The sequence below is a fragment of the Orbicella faveolata genome, unplaced genomic scaffold (genome assembly GCF_042242905.1).
Source record: "Orbicella faveolata isolate gen_17 unplaced genomic scaffold, um_ofav_v1 contig_25, whole genome shotgun sequence".
NCBI classification, from domain to species: domain Eukaryota; kingdom Metazoa; phylum Cnidaria; class Anthozoa; order Scleractinia; family Merulinidae; genus Orbicella; species Orbicella faveolata.
In genome coordinates, this window is record NW_028301553.1 from 3,476,160 (window position 1) to 3,492,988 (window position 16,829).

The window sequence follows — 16,829 nt, forward strand, 5'->3', positions numbered from 1 at the left end:
CTCATTCGGTTGGTTTGCTGACTTTGGTTTACTCTGACAAATGGTAGGCACCCCTAGGGAGCGTGGGAGAACGGGGTGGAAGAAAAGGGGGACTGGGAGAGAGCGGGAGGGTAATTCATGGGGTACACCTGCTAGCTACAAGAACCCCTTTTCCTTCATTTCTGCGACCACTCTGCGACCGCAAAATACTGAATGGCTGTTACTCACAGAGGCTTTTTTCCGCGTTCTTCTCCTCAACTCCTCCAGTTCCCTGTTCACGCATGCGAGGCTAGGTCCTATAGGAAGGTTACCCAAGATTCGGGTGGGTCCTATCCATCGTGGGCAATCTTTTTGCCAGATAAAACGCATCAATAACCAGCCTTGTATCTCCCAAGTTTGTGATGATAATAAAAAATCTCTGTATCAAGTAACATAAAAGTTACTTCTCTGCCGATTGTGCCAGCAACTCAAGTTTTCAAGAAGCAAAATAGAAATTTAATTTCGGTGATAAATTAAAATCTTTTTTTATTAATTCCTCTGCGTCTCTACAAGTGGCGTTCACTATTAACACAGGACTAGTGGCTCAGTTGACATGTATCATCTTAATATAAAGCAGCTATAAAGTTTTTATCTTTAGATAACCTAACAATTTACGAGACGAAACAACTGAGGCTTCAACGAATCTCTAATTTCTCTCAAAAAGGAAAAAGAAAAAAAGAAAAAAAGAAAAAACTGAACTACACGAAACCGAGCAAATGGAAATCGCTGATATCCGTCGAAGACTAATTTGCGTCGCTTGCTTATAACATAACTCTTATAAATGTAATAAATCTTATTTGCTATCTAACTGTACATTAATCTTTATATCAAAAAAAATGTCTTGCATAAATAACTTTGCTTCTGTACAGAATGTCTCTTTTCACCAAAAGAAAGGAAATCATTGTCATCGAACATCAACGAGAAATAAATAATGTATTAATATAAAATCAAAATGTTTTTCGCAAATCTTTGTTTTCTTTACCAATTTTGAACCACAGCCGTAACTGTCATTACCTAGGGAAAGAACACGATCGTTACGTTTAATTGGTTTCCTGTGGCATGCTGTGTCACAGGACTCTGTCAGTTCCGCCGTCCACTCATCGTAACTCGGCAATGCTAAGGAACATGCAAGCTGCTAACTTGACTTAGAAGCCTGGTGTTGAATGACTTTTGGAACTGCAAGAGAAAGAAATTAACCTAAATACTGTTGCTTGAATCAAATTATTTGTGATAAATTGATATCATTTCATGATCGAGTTCTGTATAAAACAAGATCTTTACTGACATGGGGAGCAGGGATGGCAGTGGTGGGAGTGCTCAACTTTCACCAATGTGGACCGAGTTTAAATCCAACAACAGTGCCATATGTGGGTTAATTGTGTCATTGGTTCTCAGCTTGGCTCAAAGGGTTTTTCTCAGTGTTCTCAGGTTTTCCTCCTAACACAAAATCCAATATTTCCAATTCCAATTTGATCTGGAGACAGTAGACTAATACAGCATCTCGCGGCAATTCCGATTTTATTATATATTTACACCATGAGAGTGATGGCTCTTAGACCCTAAGGGACACAGACCGGGCAACTTTTCATACAACCAAATTAATCGTAATTGCTATAACCGTGACTAATTCAGTTTCCGGGGTGAGCTCGGTCTCTGGCAAGTCCTCGAAGAAGCGTTGAAAAAAGCAGGAGCAGTATGAACGTTTTCAGGAAATTTACGTGGATTCCAATCAGGAAAAAAGTAGTCTGAACATTCACAAATCCGCTTGTTACAAATAGCATATGTTTTGTTGCTGAACAACCAATAACAGAACGGCGCAATTCCTGAGCTCTTTATATTATAACGTTTTACCCAGGGTGACATCTTGCTATCGAGTTAATCTTAAGGACGGCATTACTGTTTTGAGTGGAGGGGGAGGGGGAGGAGGCGGGGGCGTGAGCAATTTTCTGGGTCATAAATTTTTTTTCACCTTTAAGTTGTGCATGAATTTTTTGGTGGGCAATAATTTTTTTTTTTTTTTACATCAAAAACAGCACCTGGATAGTAGAAAGCAATTGCTGCCTTGGAAATTGACCACCCCTCCCCCTCCCCCTCCCCCTCCCCCCTCCCCCTCCCCCTCCCCCTCCCCGTCAAAAATGTCGTGGTTCGTCCCTTAGACTCACCAGTAGCTGGTCTTCTCAAAGATGGAGTTTTACTTCCATGGCTTACAAGTTCTCCTCTTTCAAGTCCAATGTCGGGCTTCACCTCCACAGGTTTGGTCACGCCTGCTCCCGTGTGTTCCAGTCTTCCCGGAACGGCGGTCTTGTTATTCGCTTGCAACTGAGGAGTCATCCCAGACTGCAAATTAGTTTGGCAGCCATTCTGGAGCACCGAGTACGGAATTCCCATGGCCATCGCTGCGTTCATGTTAACAAAAGCTTGAGGGTCAATGAACGGAAAAGGGAATCTGAATGGCTGCTGCACAGTAGGAGCTGCAGATTGAGGGTTATTGGTGACCCCTGCTTGTGAAGGCTGTGGCTGTGGCGGTGGGCGTGGCACCGGAGCATTCCCTTCCATGGTCATTCCCGAGAAACTATTCAGCTGAGCCTGCATTGGTAAGTACTGACCCAGCGGTGACACCCCACCTCCTAAATCCACGTTTAAGTGAGGTGGCACGAACTTTCCTCCTTGTTGGTTCAGCATACTGTTAGAGGTTCCAGGCATTATTGGAAAGGGTATTCCGCCACCAGCAGCAGCAGCAGCAGCCATCAGGCTTGCATTAGCTGCGGCATTTGCCGGGTTGAGGAACGGAAAAACATTTCCAAATGGTAGGAAAGGGTAAGCTGGTACGGCTGGGAAGCCATTCATAACTCCCGCTTGTGACGACGCACTTGACACCGTTGTGATTGGCTGTTGAGTGGCTGCGGGAGTTGCTGAAGTTCCACTAGATGAACTCGCAGAATTTTGTGAAGCTGACGAGTACGTTTGAGGAATGGTAACATCAGGTCTGGAACTCTGAGGAATTGCTGTCAAAGTTTGTGCTGCCAAATTAACTGGCAACCCTGTTGGCATCTGACCTGCATAATTGACCGGCAAACTTGAAGAATGCTGAGAATGCTGTGGAACATTTTGCAGTTTTGCACCAGCTGAGAGATTAACAAGGGGCGGTAAGGAAGCTACTGACTGCTTGAGAACGCTAGCAGCTGGAAATCCTAAAGGAAACTGAGACTGATCTGCTATCACGTAGACAGTTGGACCTTTCACATCACTGTTTACAGTCGATGATCCTTGTTCTACAGGATTCTCACGCACGGCAGTTGATCCAACATTTTGACCTTCCCCTAGATCAACATTTGTATCGTCCAAATGACCACATGAATGAATTTGAACATCACTGGTGTCGGCACTTTCGAATTCCTCTTGACTTGATAGGGGCCTGTCTTCTGTAGGTGACTCCAGGTCAGTTTTGTTGTCCCATGAAGACTGGGTGAGATCCTCAAGTTTACCCGAGGCTAGACTGCACTGATTATAATCTTCACCGAGCTTTGTGGAGTCTGCACCGCCCATGTAGCCAAATGGGACGCTATCTCTGGCATAAACAGATTGCTCCTTTGTAGAAGTGTCTTCAGACTCTGGTACGTGGCCCACAGACAATCCTGGTTGTAGTTGATACAGGGACTCGTTTGTCGTCAATGTGTCCTCATGGTTAAAGATAAGAGCGTTGGATTGTTCAGTATTGTCCACAGGAAAACTGAGGTCAGAAGAGTCAGGGACCTCTTGAAAAGAATTAACAGGCGAGTAGTGATTTTCTGTAGGGCTATCTGTAAGATCAGCTCTCTCACTACTAGAACTGTCACACTTTTCGTTTGAACTCGAAGTGTTGTCAACAAATGTTTGGATCTTCCTGTTGTTGTTGATGGATGGTGGATGTGAATACAAGCAGCGCTTTCCCAAACAACAATTCTTCCCATAAGGACAACAATTCTGTGAATCCAGGCCTCTTGAGAGCTGCGGCAATAGCTCGTTTGACTTAGGAACAGTCAAGCTGACTTTTCCGCTCCTTCCAAATCCTTCAGCTACATGCTTTTCGTCAAGGTCTTGATACTCAGTCTTGGGTAGGGGCTCTGAAGCCACATCAATATTAAAACCATTTTCCTCGTCATCAGAGGTATCTTCATCAGAGAAGTTTGACACTTGCTCGCCCTCCTGCCACTCGTCTTCACTGTCAGATACCGCACACCATTCTTTGACCTCATTTACTCCCGGCCCGCATCCGTGACGGATCCCCGCAGTTGCAAACCTTCCAGGATCCGTCACAGCATCTGCTGCTGTGTTCTGAGTCTCTTCCACGCTAGTGATCTGCTGAAATTGCTTCTCTACCTGAAGTGTTTTCTCCATTTGTCTTTCCAACTTGTTAATCTCTCTGTCAAGGAACAATGACAAGCAAAAACTCAAGAGACAATTTGAAATGATACTTGCCGTCACAAAGTTTAATTTCATTTTATGGTTTTCCCTATATGTACGTGTAAACGTGTGCAAATTGCATGCTACAAGACAATTCTTGCCAAGCTTTAAGGTCATCTTAACGTTGCAACTGCAGTTAAATTTTTCGCCTTCCAGTTAAGTGACTACTTCTCATTCCTCGCAACTAATTATTACTGTCATTCTAACGTGTCACTCTTACGTGTCATGGTGTGTACTCTCCAACAACAACAACAACAACAAAAAACAAAACAGAAACACTCCGTTTCGTTTTGTCTCATTTGGCTGTTAGAAATCACACAGGCCTTCTTTTGAAAAAAAAAAAAGAACACAAACAACTCCAAACTGACCAATGGATATTCAGCACTATCAACAACTTTGATTTTACGTAAGGGACGAATACGACGTTATCAACACTAAGGGACTGGGTTGAGATGTACATTGCATTCGCTGTCGTCGTGGTAGCCATAAATAGCAAATGAAGCTTAATTGTTACATTATATCCCTATGGTTTTGTCACTACCGTAAACTTCCAAAAGTAAAGTAACAAAATAACGGCTTCTAATAAATCCCGAAAGTAGCAAACCTAATTTCCGTCTTTTAATTCGTAAAAAGAGTTCACTCCTACCAACTTAATATAACATTTTTTGCTCTCCGAAAGTACCGATCCCCCGACAGTAACGACCCCTTGAAAGCAACGAGCCCCTCGAAAGTAACGACCCCCCAAAAGAAACGAGCCCGCGATCGTAACGACCCCCCTGAAAGTAACGAGCCTCAAAGGCTGCTAATTCTGAAAGTAACGAGGGCCGTTACATTCGGAAGTTTACGGTATCGTGATGCCCACCTCTGTTGCGCGTCAATTTCCGCTTGCTTCTTGCTGAGTTCCAATGCCAATTGCAGCTGCAGTTCTTCATCAGTTTGATTACTAGGCTGTAGTTCTGCTAAGAACTGCTGTTTTTCCTGCCTCTTCTGCCAGACGTTTGCACCATAACTGGGTCTCGATGAAGTTCCGGGTTTCTGGTTATCAAACCATCCTCTCACAGTTTGCTAAACAAGGAAATTGACATATTGTAAAAACGATGCACAGCATGATGTAGAAGTAAAGTTATATTTAGTCTGATCTCTCATCCCTCACAGCCATCTACGCATATGCACAATTTTCTGTTTGGAAAGGTTGCCAGCGATTCCAAATTAGGAGCTCTCTGCCATCAAGTTGGATGATGAAGTAGACTTTGAATGCCTTGTTTATTTTTAACTGACTGACTGACTGACTGAATGACTGACTGACTGACTGACTGACTGACTGACTGACTGACTGATTGACTGACTGACACAGACTGTTTAAATAACTGATCGACTGTGTGAATGACTGACTGAGCTTTCTATCTCAGTAAGTAACGCTAAATGACTGACTGACTGACTGACTGACTGACTGACTAACGGACTGACTGTTTGACCCTCTGACCGTCTGTCTGACTGACTGATCTGCCAAATGACTCACTGACAGACTGACTTGCTGGAGGACTGGCTAACCAACCGACTGGTTATGATGGACGGATAGAGAGATGGGCGGACAGATTGACTGTCTGCCTGACTATCATCTCATTTGTAACAACCTCATTTATATAAGTTGTATACCTTTGGTGGCTCATTCTTGTGCCTGCTCATAGTTGAATCCTGCACACGAGCCTGAGCCTTCATCATCCTTGGACTGGTGTACCTGGTGTAATGTGGTAATCTTCCTGTTACGTCATCCTGTCTCTTTGTGGTTTCTGGTTTGATGGTAACATTTCTTACAGCATCCTGCACAACAAAGCTTGATGCTACTTTCTGCTCAGCAAGAGTAGTTTTTGCAAAACTATTATTTTGGCTGGATTCTGTTTCCTTGTCACCATGCTCTTTTGATTTCTGAAAAAAAAAGCAACAATTTGCCAGAATTAATTTAAAAGAGAAAGATAAATTATAGTCTCTACAACTCCATTGCTGGCAAAACAAAATCACTTTGTGAAAAAACAATAATACAGAGGGTTTTCTGGGTTCCGCCTAGTTCACACCAGCGACATGACAACATAAAAATAACGACCTAAAGAAGACGTTATGTTGTTATGTTTGCATTGTGGACATCCTGACGTTTTGACATAACAGCAAAATAACAGCATAAGAAAACAACTGATCTTTTACTTATGTCTTTATGTTGATGTTAAGATTACCAACATTAAGCGATTATGTCATTGTGTCATTATTTTGTTATGTTGTTATATCACTAATGTGAGCCAGGCCTTAACTTTATCATTTGGGTAATTATACCTAACTAATTAAGTGTATATAGAAATCTAATATAATCCCTGAAACTAACACCATAAATGCAGTGCATCAGTTCCGAGATTAAGCATTGATCTAAAGCATTTTGTACTGGTTCAGAAACCGATGACAACACATACATTTCTGTTCTTCTTTTTCCTTGCGTTCCTCTTGTTAGCACTGCTTTCTGTGGGTTCTCTAACATCTTTCTTTCTATCGGCAACTCCATGCTGACTACAACTGAGATGAAAGACAAGCATTAATAATCACATGGAATCCATGGCCAATAAATATATTACTGCACAGTACCTTTTCTGCTGATGAAGTTCTTTTGTTTTAGCATCTTTTGTAGAAGCCTGAGAAATTAAAAAAGAAGAGAAAAAAAGATCATTACAGATCTAGGAACCCTTTCTATTCAGTTAGAAGCCCAAGATATATGTACTAATTGTTACTCTCTTATTAATCATTGTATGTTTCCTTTCTATGCAAGTTCCGAGAACTTGCCTGTCTATCAGGGATTTTTTCCTGGCCTAGTCAGTGCCTGGGTTAGTGTATCTTACAAAAAAATGCAATCTATTTTCTTCTTGGTGGTGTTTTTATCTTTTTTTTCAAAGAGATGGCACATGTTACTGCAGATTGTTACCTTTTTCTCTTGTAACTTTGGATTTGTTTGGCTAATTTGAGCTGCCATTTCAGATATTTCCTGTAAGCAATTAAAATAAACTGACCATTAGATGATTCTATTTATTTTATAGATCAGTGCATTTACATTTGATCCATTAAATAAATGCATTTGACAAATGAGAGGTGATGCAGTGAAAAGGAAAAATTAAAGCAGGAGTTGCATTTCATTTAGAACCCACCTTTTCTCGTTTCCACTGCTCCACTTTCAGCTGCTTATTACTCTTTAACTTTGGCTAAAAGGAAAGAATAAAAAGCAGTTAGTAACCAGTGGCATTTCCAATAGATCGTTCCTCACCGATAATTAGGTCTTTCTTGTGCCTTTACACTTATTTACAACCAGTAGTAGCTTTGCTTCTCATGATGAAACACTTCAACGCACACTAACCACCTGAACCATACTGAGGTGAGGCACATTCCCTGCTTACTAGCCTCTCAGTTCATAACATGAAGAGAGTATTCCTGCCCCTACTGGATGAAATGTTGTTTATTTCAGGCTACAACCCAGTATCTAATTAGGCTCTGCATTCCTCAGTAACTTCCTGAGATACCCATTCACAGGTATAAACAGTATGGCTTTTAATCGCCAAGATCAGTATGGCTTTTAATCTCCATCCTTGGAGACCCAGGAACACTTAGTTGGGGGGGAGGGGGGGTGCGAGGGGGAGAGTCTAAACGGGCAAGAAAAAAATTCAGCAAAGAAAAGTCAAGAACATTGTATATCTAACTTCCACTGCACCTCTAACAAAACTCCTCCCCCTCATGGTAAGCACTTAAACACTTTTGTTAGTGACCAAAATCCAATTTCTTCCTGAAGTCTGCACCTTATACAAATAATAAAACTGACCACCACAGGAAAATCCAGCTACTGATTAAATAACAAATTCTCCCCAAACTGCTATAAGAATAAAATACACAATACAAGTGGAAGAAACATTATTTTGCACATTGACACATGCATCAGACTTCTTTGTTTAATAGTTAATGACACCTAACCTACAGAAATACAAAACAGTCTGCAAATATATTTGGTGAGATTATTTTTGATAATTTTGGAGACCATGTTAAATTCTCCTTTTTCTTACCTTATGTCCTTTAGTGGCTTTTTGTTCAGTTTTGATGTTTGACTGGTTTCTCTCCTTTTCAAAGAAAATTTAATTTTCATTGTCAGCAAATAAACAAAAAACTCCATTTGGCGTAAAATTTGCACAGCAAATATATTCCACAAAGCCTAAACTTTTTTTAGCTTTTCTGTTTTTGAGATTTTTACCTCTCAGAATAGGATAAACATCTGCACATGGTTATGACGTAAAATCAAATATGCCACCATGGTTGACATTATCTAAATGTAATATAACAGTTATTTTGCTGCTTCCTGTCTTTAACGTGGCCGAACACAGTTTTCAAGTGCCTATGCCTAGTTCACCATTACTTTTAAACTATTTTCGCTTTGGCACCTGTTTTTTTGCAAGAGTCAAGGTTAACCACAAAAAGGTTTATTCTCGCATTTTGGCTAAGTGTGTGCTGCTGCCATAGCAATGGGGCTGGTTCAAAACAAGGCTTAAAAATGGTTTTTGTTTATTTAAAAAAATCCAGTCATTAGATTTTTTTCATCATTTGCCCACTACAAATTGCCATTAAATCCCTTCTGTCAACACTGTTCTAATAAAATTTTGACATAGGCGATTTCGTAATTCGCCGTAAATCGTTTTCACTGCATGTTCCGTATTATTAAAAATTCCCTTTGTCAAAATTCAGATTTTTTGTCATGGCTCATTCAAATGGTTTCTGAACTATTTTTTTGCCAAATTTCTTGAAAATATAACGACTGGATCGTTAGATATCAGGAAGTTTCTGCAAAAGCAATCGGTCTCAATTTTTCAAGCAACTGCGCATGCGCTGCATTTAACTGGGTTCTTTTGGTAACAAGGAAAAAGCTGTGAATTGCTGGGTTCTTTGCATCGTTACCTTTTCTAACATATCCTTGCAGTAAAAGACTAAAGCCATCAATATGCAGCGTTCAATTATAGAGAAAAATAGCACAGATAGTGCGGGTGTTGAGTAAATAAAATGATCGCTCTATTGACGGCATGTTTGTTTTTTGCAATCCTTGTGAGTGCGCTGAATTGCATCAACAAAAGCACATACGAAAACTGTGTTCGGCCACCTTAAGTTGCATAGTAGATAAGTTCAGCAGTCTTTAGAATTTATAATCAAACTGTTAAACCATGCCATAGAAAATACACCCAATCAGAATACATGGAAGCCTTTGTATAATCGACAGCATTATGTACATCCAACCTTCCCACTGTTCGCTACGCATATTTCGCATTGATTGTGTTGGCTACTGTATTTTCTATGGTGTGGTATAAAATAGTTATGCAACAGATTCAAGTGGTACACCATGGAATATTCCACTTTTCACTTGTATTTTATCGGTATACCGTAAAGAAACAAGTGACTTGAGCAATATTCCATGGTAGACCACAAGAAAGTGTTGCATAACTGCTATAAACACAGTGGTGTAATCAATCAGCCTACTTTTAGTCATGAAATTTCTTTACTCCATGCAGCCTTTATAACTAAATATATAATTCACTATTGAGAGAGAAAGTTCTAGTTTCTCTAAAATTTACTGTTCTCAAGGTTGACAAGCTTACATCGCAAAATTTCTTTTTATTTGCTTCTCTCTGTTCCTTGAGATTTGCAAAGCATGTGAACTGTGCCATCTAGGTAAAGATAAATAACAAACTATGAACAAGTATTGACAAAAATGTCAAGAAAATAGCAAGACTAACATTTATGAATTGAGCTTACAATAACCTTAAGAAAGGACTTATTTCTGTCAGAATGTAAATTAAAAAACTTTGGCTAAAGTAGATTATTTTGTGTCACTAAATAAATATAGCTGTAAATATTATTGTCAGTTCTCTCAAAGTTTCTTCATGATGTATGACAAAACTCCTGAGATCTACAGTGAATGCTTTATCTAACTAGCTAATATTTTTGAAAATTTAAAGAACAAAGTGAGAAGGAGGTTTTAATGCACCATATCTACAAGAAATGTATGCAATCAAAAGAACTTATGAACTTGAGACCAAGCCTGGTTAAGTCTGATCAGAATACACACCTCTTCTTCTGTAAATTTGTACTGTTCTTCTTGCTCCTGCAATTTAATACAACAAATATTATTGTTTATTCCAGAAGATTATTGATAATATTCACCATTGATAACATAGTGTCACTTGCAGCAAGTGTAAGATTTACTTGCCTAACTTTCATTGTTACTAGTTTGTTGCTAAATACACTATTCCAACAGGGCTATTTTAAACTACTTTATAATCATTAATTTTGCAATGTGTAGTTCCAGAAAATGTCCATACCTCCCCCATGGAAGGGATTTTTTCTAACACCTCCCCACCCCTCTGGAAATTCCAGTTAAGCTTCATACATTTCTTTAAATTTTTGGTCTTCCAGAACCCCACACCCCCCAGGAAATTCCAATCCCTTCTGTTGGGGGGAGTAAAATTGGATATTTTCTGGAACTGCACAATGCACAATTTACTAATTAAAAGACGTCTTAAAACAAAACATCAAGAGTTTAATTTTACACAGTATACCTTTGCCAGGGAGGCCAGAAAATCATCATCCTCCTGTTCCCCCGCTCTACACAGAAAGCCACAATGATAAAGTAATCTTAATGAGCGTCTTACAAAAGACTGATTCAGAAATAATTTGATTAGTAATTGTAAAACAACATGAAGTTTTCCATCCAGCAGTGTCCCAAGGAGTAACTTCAGACCACAACATTTGGTTTGTGGTCAATGTTACACATAGACATAGACATGGACAGTTTATTTTAATTGGACAACACACTTAGCTGTGGTAAAGGTGCATCCCATAGACAAAAATGACAAAGTGAAAATGTGTGTGCAATTGGTCATAAATATTAAACTAGACTATCTTTATTTAGTATAAATCTACTAGCGTTCAATCACAAATGCCGTTCTCTGATTGGCTACGCTACTCACTCTCTATTCTGTGATAGATAGTGAGTAGCGTAGCAGTGCGCCCTTGCTAACAAGATAACAGCTGCTTCTTGGCGTTTTCAAAGTGTCTGTAAAGAGGATTTCGACAAAGTTTTGAACGACTAATAGATTTATATTAAAACAATTAGATTATTCGCTCTCGATTTCTATGCATGATAGTTGACTCAGGCTGTGCCCTAGTCAACAATCACGCGATAGAAATCTCGAGCTCATAATCTAATTGTTTAATATTACTAGTGTAATGTTAGTAACTGTTAACAGGTCTCTCTAAAGGGTTTTCACCAAAATAGACAACTTGGGGGATATCCACTTTAATTAGCTATTTTTCTAACTCCTTGAAAACTGATATTTTTAAAGAGATCAATAGCCTATGCGGAACAAGACAAATAAACTGGCATTTATATTAATAATATAACTTTGTAACTATGTTATTTTTTTTTAATTCAGCATTCATGAATTAATAATAATACATGTAATCTATTTATTAATATTATTTTACAAGAAATAAAAAATAGTCTATGCCATAACATAGTGTACCTTCCACATCTGCTGCACCTGCAATGGACTGAAACAGAGAAAAGAAACAAAATAAACTTACTGATGAAAGAAATGGTATGTGCATTTGTCTGGATGCATCTTTATCAATTTTGCAAATTATGCAATACATGAAAAACTGTCCATTTTCTAAACTTCTAAGGTTGCCAACATGCCCCTTACTATAACTACTGGCCTATAAACATGTTATATCATCAGATCTATCAAATCTTAGAAGAATGAAAACTGTAGGAAAATGAATGAAAAATTGCATTACAGACCCACCCAACAATGTTTTAAACTTTTCCTGATTTTGTTGCAAAAGCTCAATGTAGTCTTTTAACCAGACTACAAGACTGTTATACTCAATAAATTACTGTATGAACACTGTATTGAGAAATTTTACCTCTTGCCAAGATCTCATCTCTAAACAAAAAGAAGAAAAACTGAAATAAAAAAAAAAATTAGGGTGGAAATTAACACTGCACTCTCTTAACCTTAGACTGTAAGATAAAAATGATAACAGTATGAATATTCATGCATATGTAGCCTATGTTGATTAAACACATTTACAATCAAAATGTTTCACCTACACTTACATGGGTTAGGTTCAAGATTACAAAATCTTCCTCACTTTGTACTCTATAGAATACTTGGACCATGTGTACTAAAGGCATCTGCTGTCAAGTATCAATTGATACCCTTGATCAACCCTTGATCAACACTTGATCGACATCTCGATTGGCACTTGATGGACATTCGATCGACAACCAGACGATAGTCAGCCAAATGTCAACCAACTCATATGTATCGAACAACACTCAATGGTATGTCTGCGAAAATTAGTCAACTCTTGACTGACTGTCAACCAAGATGTTGATTGAGTGTTGATTGAGTGTCAATTGAGGTGTCGACTAAGCATCAATCGAGTATTGATAGAGGGTATTGATCAAGGGTAACAATCAAGGATATCGACTGATACTCAACAGCGAATGTCTTTAGTACACATGATTCAATTACTGTACATTGTAGTGGAATATTACAGAATGCTTAATTAATTAATTAATTAATAAGGATTTTAGCAAGTTTTTGTGCTCTATATAAACATTAACAAGGGCTGTTTCTATTTTTAACATACATCTCTCCATATATCCATGTCATCATCATCATAATTATTGTCATCACTATCTTCTTCGCCTGAAAGAAATAGATCCATCAGAAACATCAAGGAGCAACTTAAAATTCTACAGACGGCCAGATCGTCACATATAATTGTTTCTTTACACTACCCCACAAGCTGTCAGCTTATATACCCATCCTGTTTACAAAAAAGGTTAATATCTAATAGTCTATCTACATGCACAATAATAATATTTATAACATACACCTAAATAATGATTGAAAATATTTATACAGGGTAACCCAGTAAAACGAAACAAAGACGAAATAAATATATCAAAACACAGGCACACTGTGCTTGCAGGTAGAAAAAAAAACATATTAAACAGCACATGACAATCATCTAATGTTTCCCATTGAACCAGCTGCTCATCCAGTCATAAGAAATTGAAAAACGAGACCAGCTTGCAGCAACTTGTGTTGGACAGTCAAACAGTGAAAAGTTATGTCCTGAAAGTCTTGAATTTAAATTCAACCTAAATCAAACTGGACACAAGTAATGCAGTTCAACACAAGAGCACGTACAAATGAAGCAGCAAGTCTTCAACATAAGCTGGTGACTTGTAGCCCTGTTTTGTTAAGGCTTTTGCTGGTTTTTATGTTACATGTACATCATTTTATATGAAAAGTTCTTTCCTGGGTATCACTTCCCATTACCTGTTAGTCTTCGATATGCATGACCTAGCTCTTGGAATTTTTGTGTTGACAATGGGTCATCAGGATTCTGTCATATACAAAATAAACATTGGGTAAATTAACACGTCAACGTCCACACTTGAATAATAAACAGGAAGTATAATTTACACAACCTTAATAAAAAAAGGAACATATCCAGTTAGTAGTAAAAGACCTAGCTTGCCACAAGTCTTTTGCAGCTCAGTGACCCAGTTTGACTCACCATAGTTAATAGAGGGGAATGGTTACCGGTATGAAGCCCAGCAAACATCAGAGGGGCAAACAAAGATGCCAAGATTTATGTTGAAGGGTCCACGACCATGCACAATCTTTTGTTTTGCGTTCATGGCTATGCATGAATTACGTAACTAATTGTTTCTATTGGTTATTCCCTCAGTGTGAAGTAAACAACTATAATTGTGTTTTGTGCACGGTCACGGCCAAAAAAGAGAACAAAAACATACAACAAAGAACGTTGTCTGGTTTCATTACCATTCCCCTCTGTAAACTATGGACTCACTAACAAGCAAAACCTTTTAACGTTCAGCAATAGGTACCTTATCAGGATGACACTGCAGGGCCTTTTTGCGGTAAGCACTCTTGATTTCATCTGAAATGAAAAAAAAAAAAAGGATTTTCCAGTTTAGCTGTGTCAGATGCAACATATAGAGTTACTGAAGTATCTTGTTTGATAACTGGACTACCGGTTTACTAGTGGATGATGGATTATCCATCCTTTCAACAACCTGGGCGTGTACCTTTGACATCTCCTTACAAGGTAACCCCCGTGTATGATGTGTTAAACATTGTAATCCATCAAATATTTTCGCTTACATGCAATTGGTCTGAAAAGGTATGTGACCGAAGTTTCAAATCCTGCACCTTGCAAAAAATATTTGAAGGATATAAACCACAATGGCCCTCATTTGACTTTAAAAATAAGCTCCGATGTTTATCTTTGGACTATATCTGTTCCATGTATGTTGCAGTTTTCCTCTAGCTTTATTCTCAGAAACTGTTCGCTACTCGGAACAGATAACATCCGCAGACAAATAACTGAACATATTTTCAAACCAGATGGAGGGTAATATTTATTTATGCTACAGGAAAAACTTCATTCTTTGAACTTGCTCCATACCCCAAGTATTTATATACAATATGGAGGGGATTAAATTTTCTCAAGCCAAACTCTACATTTGCTTTGAAGCTGTTCTTTTCAGCTGGCAGACCAACTTGTTTCAAAAGAATGGGGTTGTTCCTAAATGCCTTTGAGTTTCTGCACCATCTTAATTACCCCACCTCAAAAAGGCAATACCCAGGATGTGCCAGGATAATGTCATTGTTTCTATTTGATTGATTTTATTGGTCATGTTTATGACAAATCCTCTACACCACGGGCAAAACAATTTAAAAATGAAAAACACCATGGTATTCAAGAAATGTTTTGGCCATTTTGGCAAAATCTACTGAAGTTATACACCTTACTGAAGCTTCTGTTAAAAAGTTACGTGCCAGCCAATCTGAAAGTTTATATATCATCACAAACATAATCAAAGTCTGAATGAAACAATCACATCTATTGAAAACAGCCACTTACACAACTTCATAAGGGGTTTTAGATGGGCTTACAAACAGGGGGGCCTACATCCAAGAGGGCTTAATAAAAAAACATTTCAAAATGAGCTATATCTGCACTTGTTGATTGAAACAGGTTTCCATTTACTGGTAATTAAGCTTTCAAACATCATAATAAAACGAATTCAAAATGAGGAAAGCTAGATTGAGGCTTATATCCGGGAGCTAAAAACCGGAAGAAGTTTTTACTGGTAGATGGGCATATAACCAGCGGGCTTATAAGCGGGGGAAAGGGACTTTATATCCGAGGACTTATAACCAGAAAAACTTTTTACTAGTAGATGGGCATATAACCGGCTGGGTTCTCAGCGGGGTGGCTAATAAGCGGCAGTTTAGGGGAGCCATAGTTGATATAACTCAGACTCTTTACGTACATAAGTCCTCTGCGCTCAAATTCGACAACTTCGGGTGTTTTTACGTAATTATTCCCAACTAGCTATGTCTTTTCAGGCTTGAGATGACGCAACGTTTACATTGAAACTCTACATTGCTCGGGTTGGTTTAAATACCGATTGAATGAATCTATAAAGTTTTTTTTAAGAACATTAAGCTTATATCAGCAACAAAAAATAGTTTCCCATAACTTTTGAAGAGTTATTGTTTTTTGATCTGGGAGGTTTTGACAACTGGAAAACAAGAGATAGTTTAGTACAACGCAGTTTTGACATGTTTCCTCAAGCACATTACATCTACACAGTTTTGTCTCGAGGCTCTTGCAACTATTTTCTACTACGAGGTCACGAATAACTGGTTCTTGATTGATAATATTTAACTATTACTGTAAAAACTGAAGTAATTCACTCAGAAAATAAAATTTGAGATGAGTTTGATTGATAAGCTTGCGAACGAAAAGAGAGTGCGAATGCGAAATCCTTCACGGAAGCTAAGACGGCCGGTAAACCACGCAATTCTTTACTAAATACCTTCTTTCGCGCCATATTCCAAGCCAAGGATCTCGTAGCACTCTTCTAAAGTTTTCCCCATGGCTTAAGGAACGCGACAATTTCAAAAAGGTCTTGATTTCTCGGACATAACCTCCACGAAGCCGGCATCTGTGAATATTCACACAGTTGTTTGGCGTGAGGATTCCCGCCGAATGCCTCGATTCCGTGTAATCTCCCCTTCTGACGGGGAAGGGCTGGTACAAAAATCTTGAGCGTGATAGGAAGTTAATTTTTTGGGTGCGGATCTTTCTGGGGAAATCAAAGTTTATCGATATCAGAGCACATTTCCCGTGTTTGCACGACCTCATCTAAACACATGAGCGGTTGGGATTATTCTCGAAAGCAAGGCAAA

At 38.7% G+C, this 16,829-nt stretch overlaps 1 protein-coding gene across 1 annotated transcript; it reads right to left on the minus strand.

Moving 5' to 3' along the window:
• Positions 1 to 473: 473 nt before the first annotated feature.
• On the minus strand, positions 474 to 16,679 carry LOC110052933 (uncharacterized). Its single transcript, XM_089294948.1, has 18 exons — positions 16,457 to 16,679; positions 14,456 to 14,508; positions 13,881 to 13,947; positions 13,183 to 13,241; positions 12,451 to 12,490; positions 12,048 to 12,075; positions 11,082 to 11,127; positions 10,592 to 10,627; positions 10,122 to 10,190; positions 8,547 to 8,600; positions 7,644 to 7,697; positions 7,424 to 7,483; positions 7,090 to 7,136; positions 6,921 to 7,020; positions 6,118 to 6,387; positions 5,324 to 5,526; positions 2,181 to 4,420; positions 474 to 1,194 (listed from the first exon to the last, which is right to left on the minus strand). The coding sequence occupies exons 1-18, from the start codon at positions 16,515 to 16,517 to the stop codon at positions 1,154 to 1,156; spliced, it is 3,528 nt and encodes a 1,175-aa protein (XP_089151074.1). The 5' UTR covers positions 16,518 to 16,679; the 3' UTR covers positions 474 to 1,153.
• Between the last annotated feature and the right edge of the window lie 150 nt (positions 16,680 to 16,829).

Excerpts from the sequence above, each read along its gene's own strand:
- LOC110052933 (XM_089294948.1), bottom strand. The coding sequence starts at position 16,517 with ATGGGGAAAACTTTAGAAGAGTGCTACGAGATCCTTGGCTTGGAATAT. Across the intron at positions 11,128-12,047 it reads AGGTGCAGCAGATGTGGAAG|AGCGGGGGAACAGGAGGATG; the intron begins GTACACTATGTT and ends CTTTCTGTGTAG. Across the intron at positions 7,137-7,423 it reads CAAAGTTACAAGAGAAAAAG|GCTTCTACAAAAGATGCTAA; the intron begins GTAACAATCTGC and ends TTAATTTCTCAG.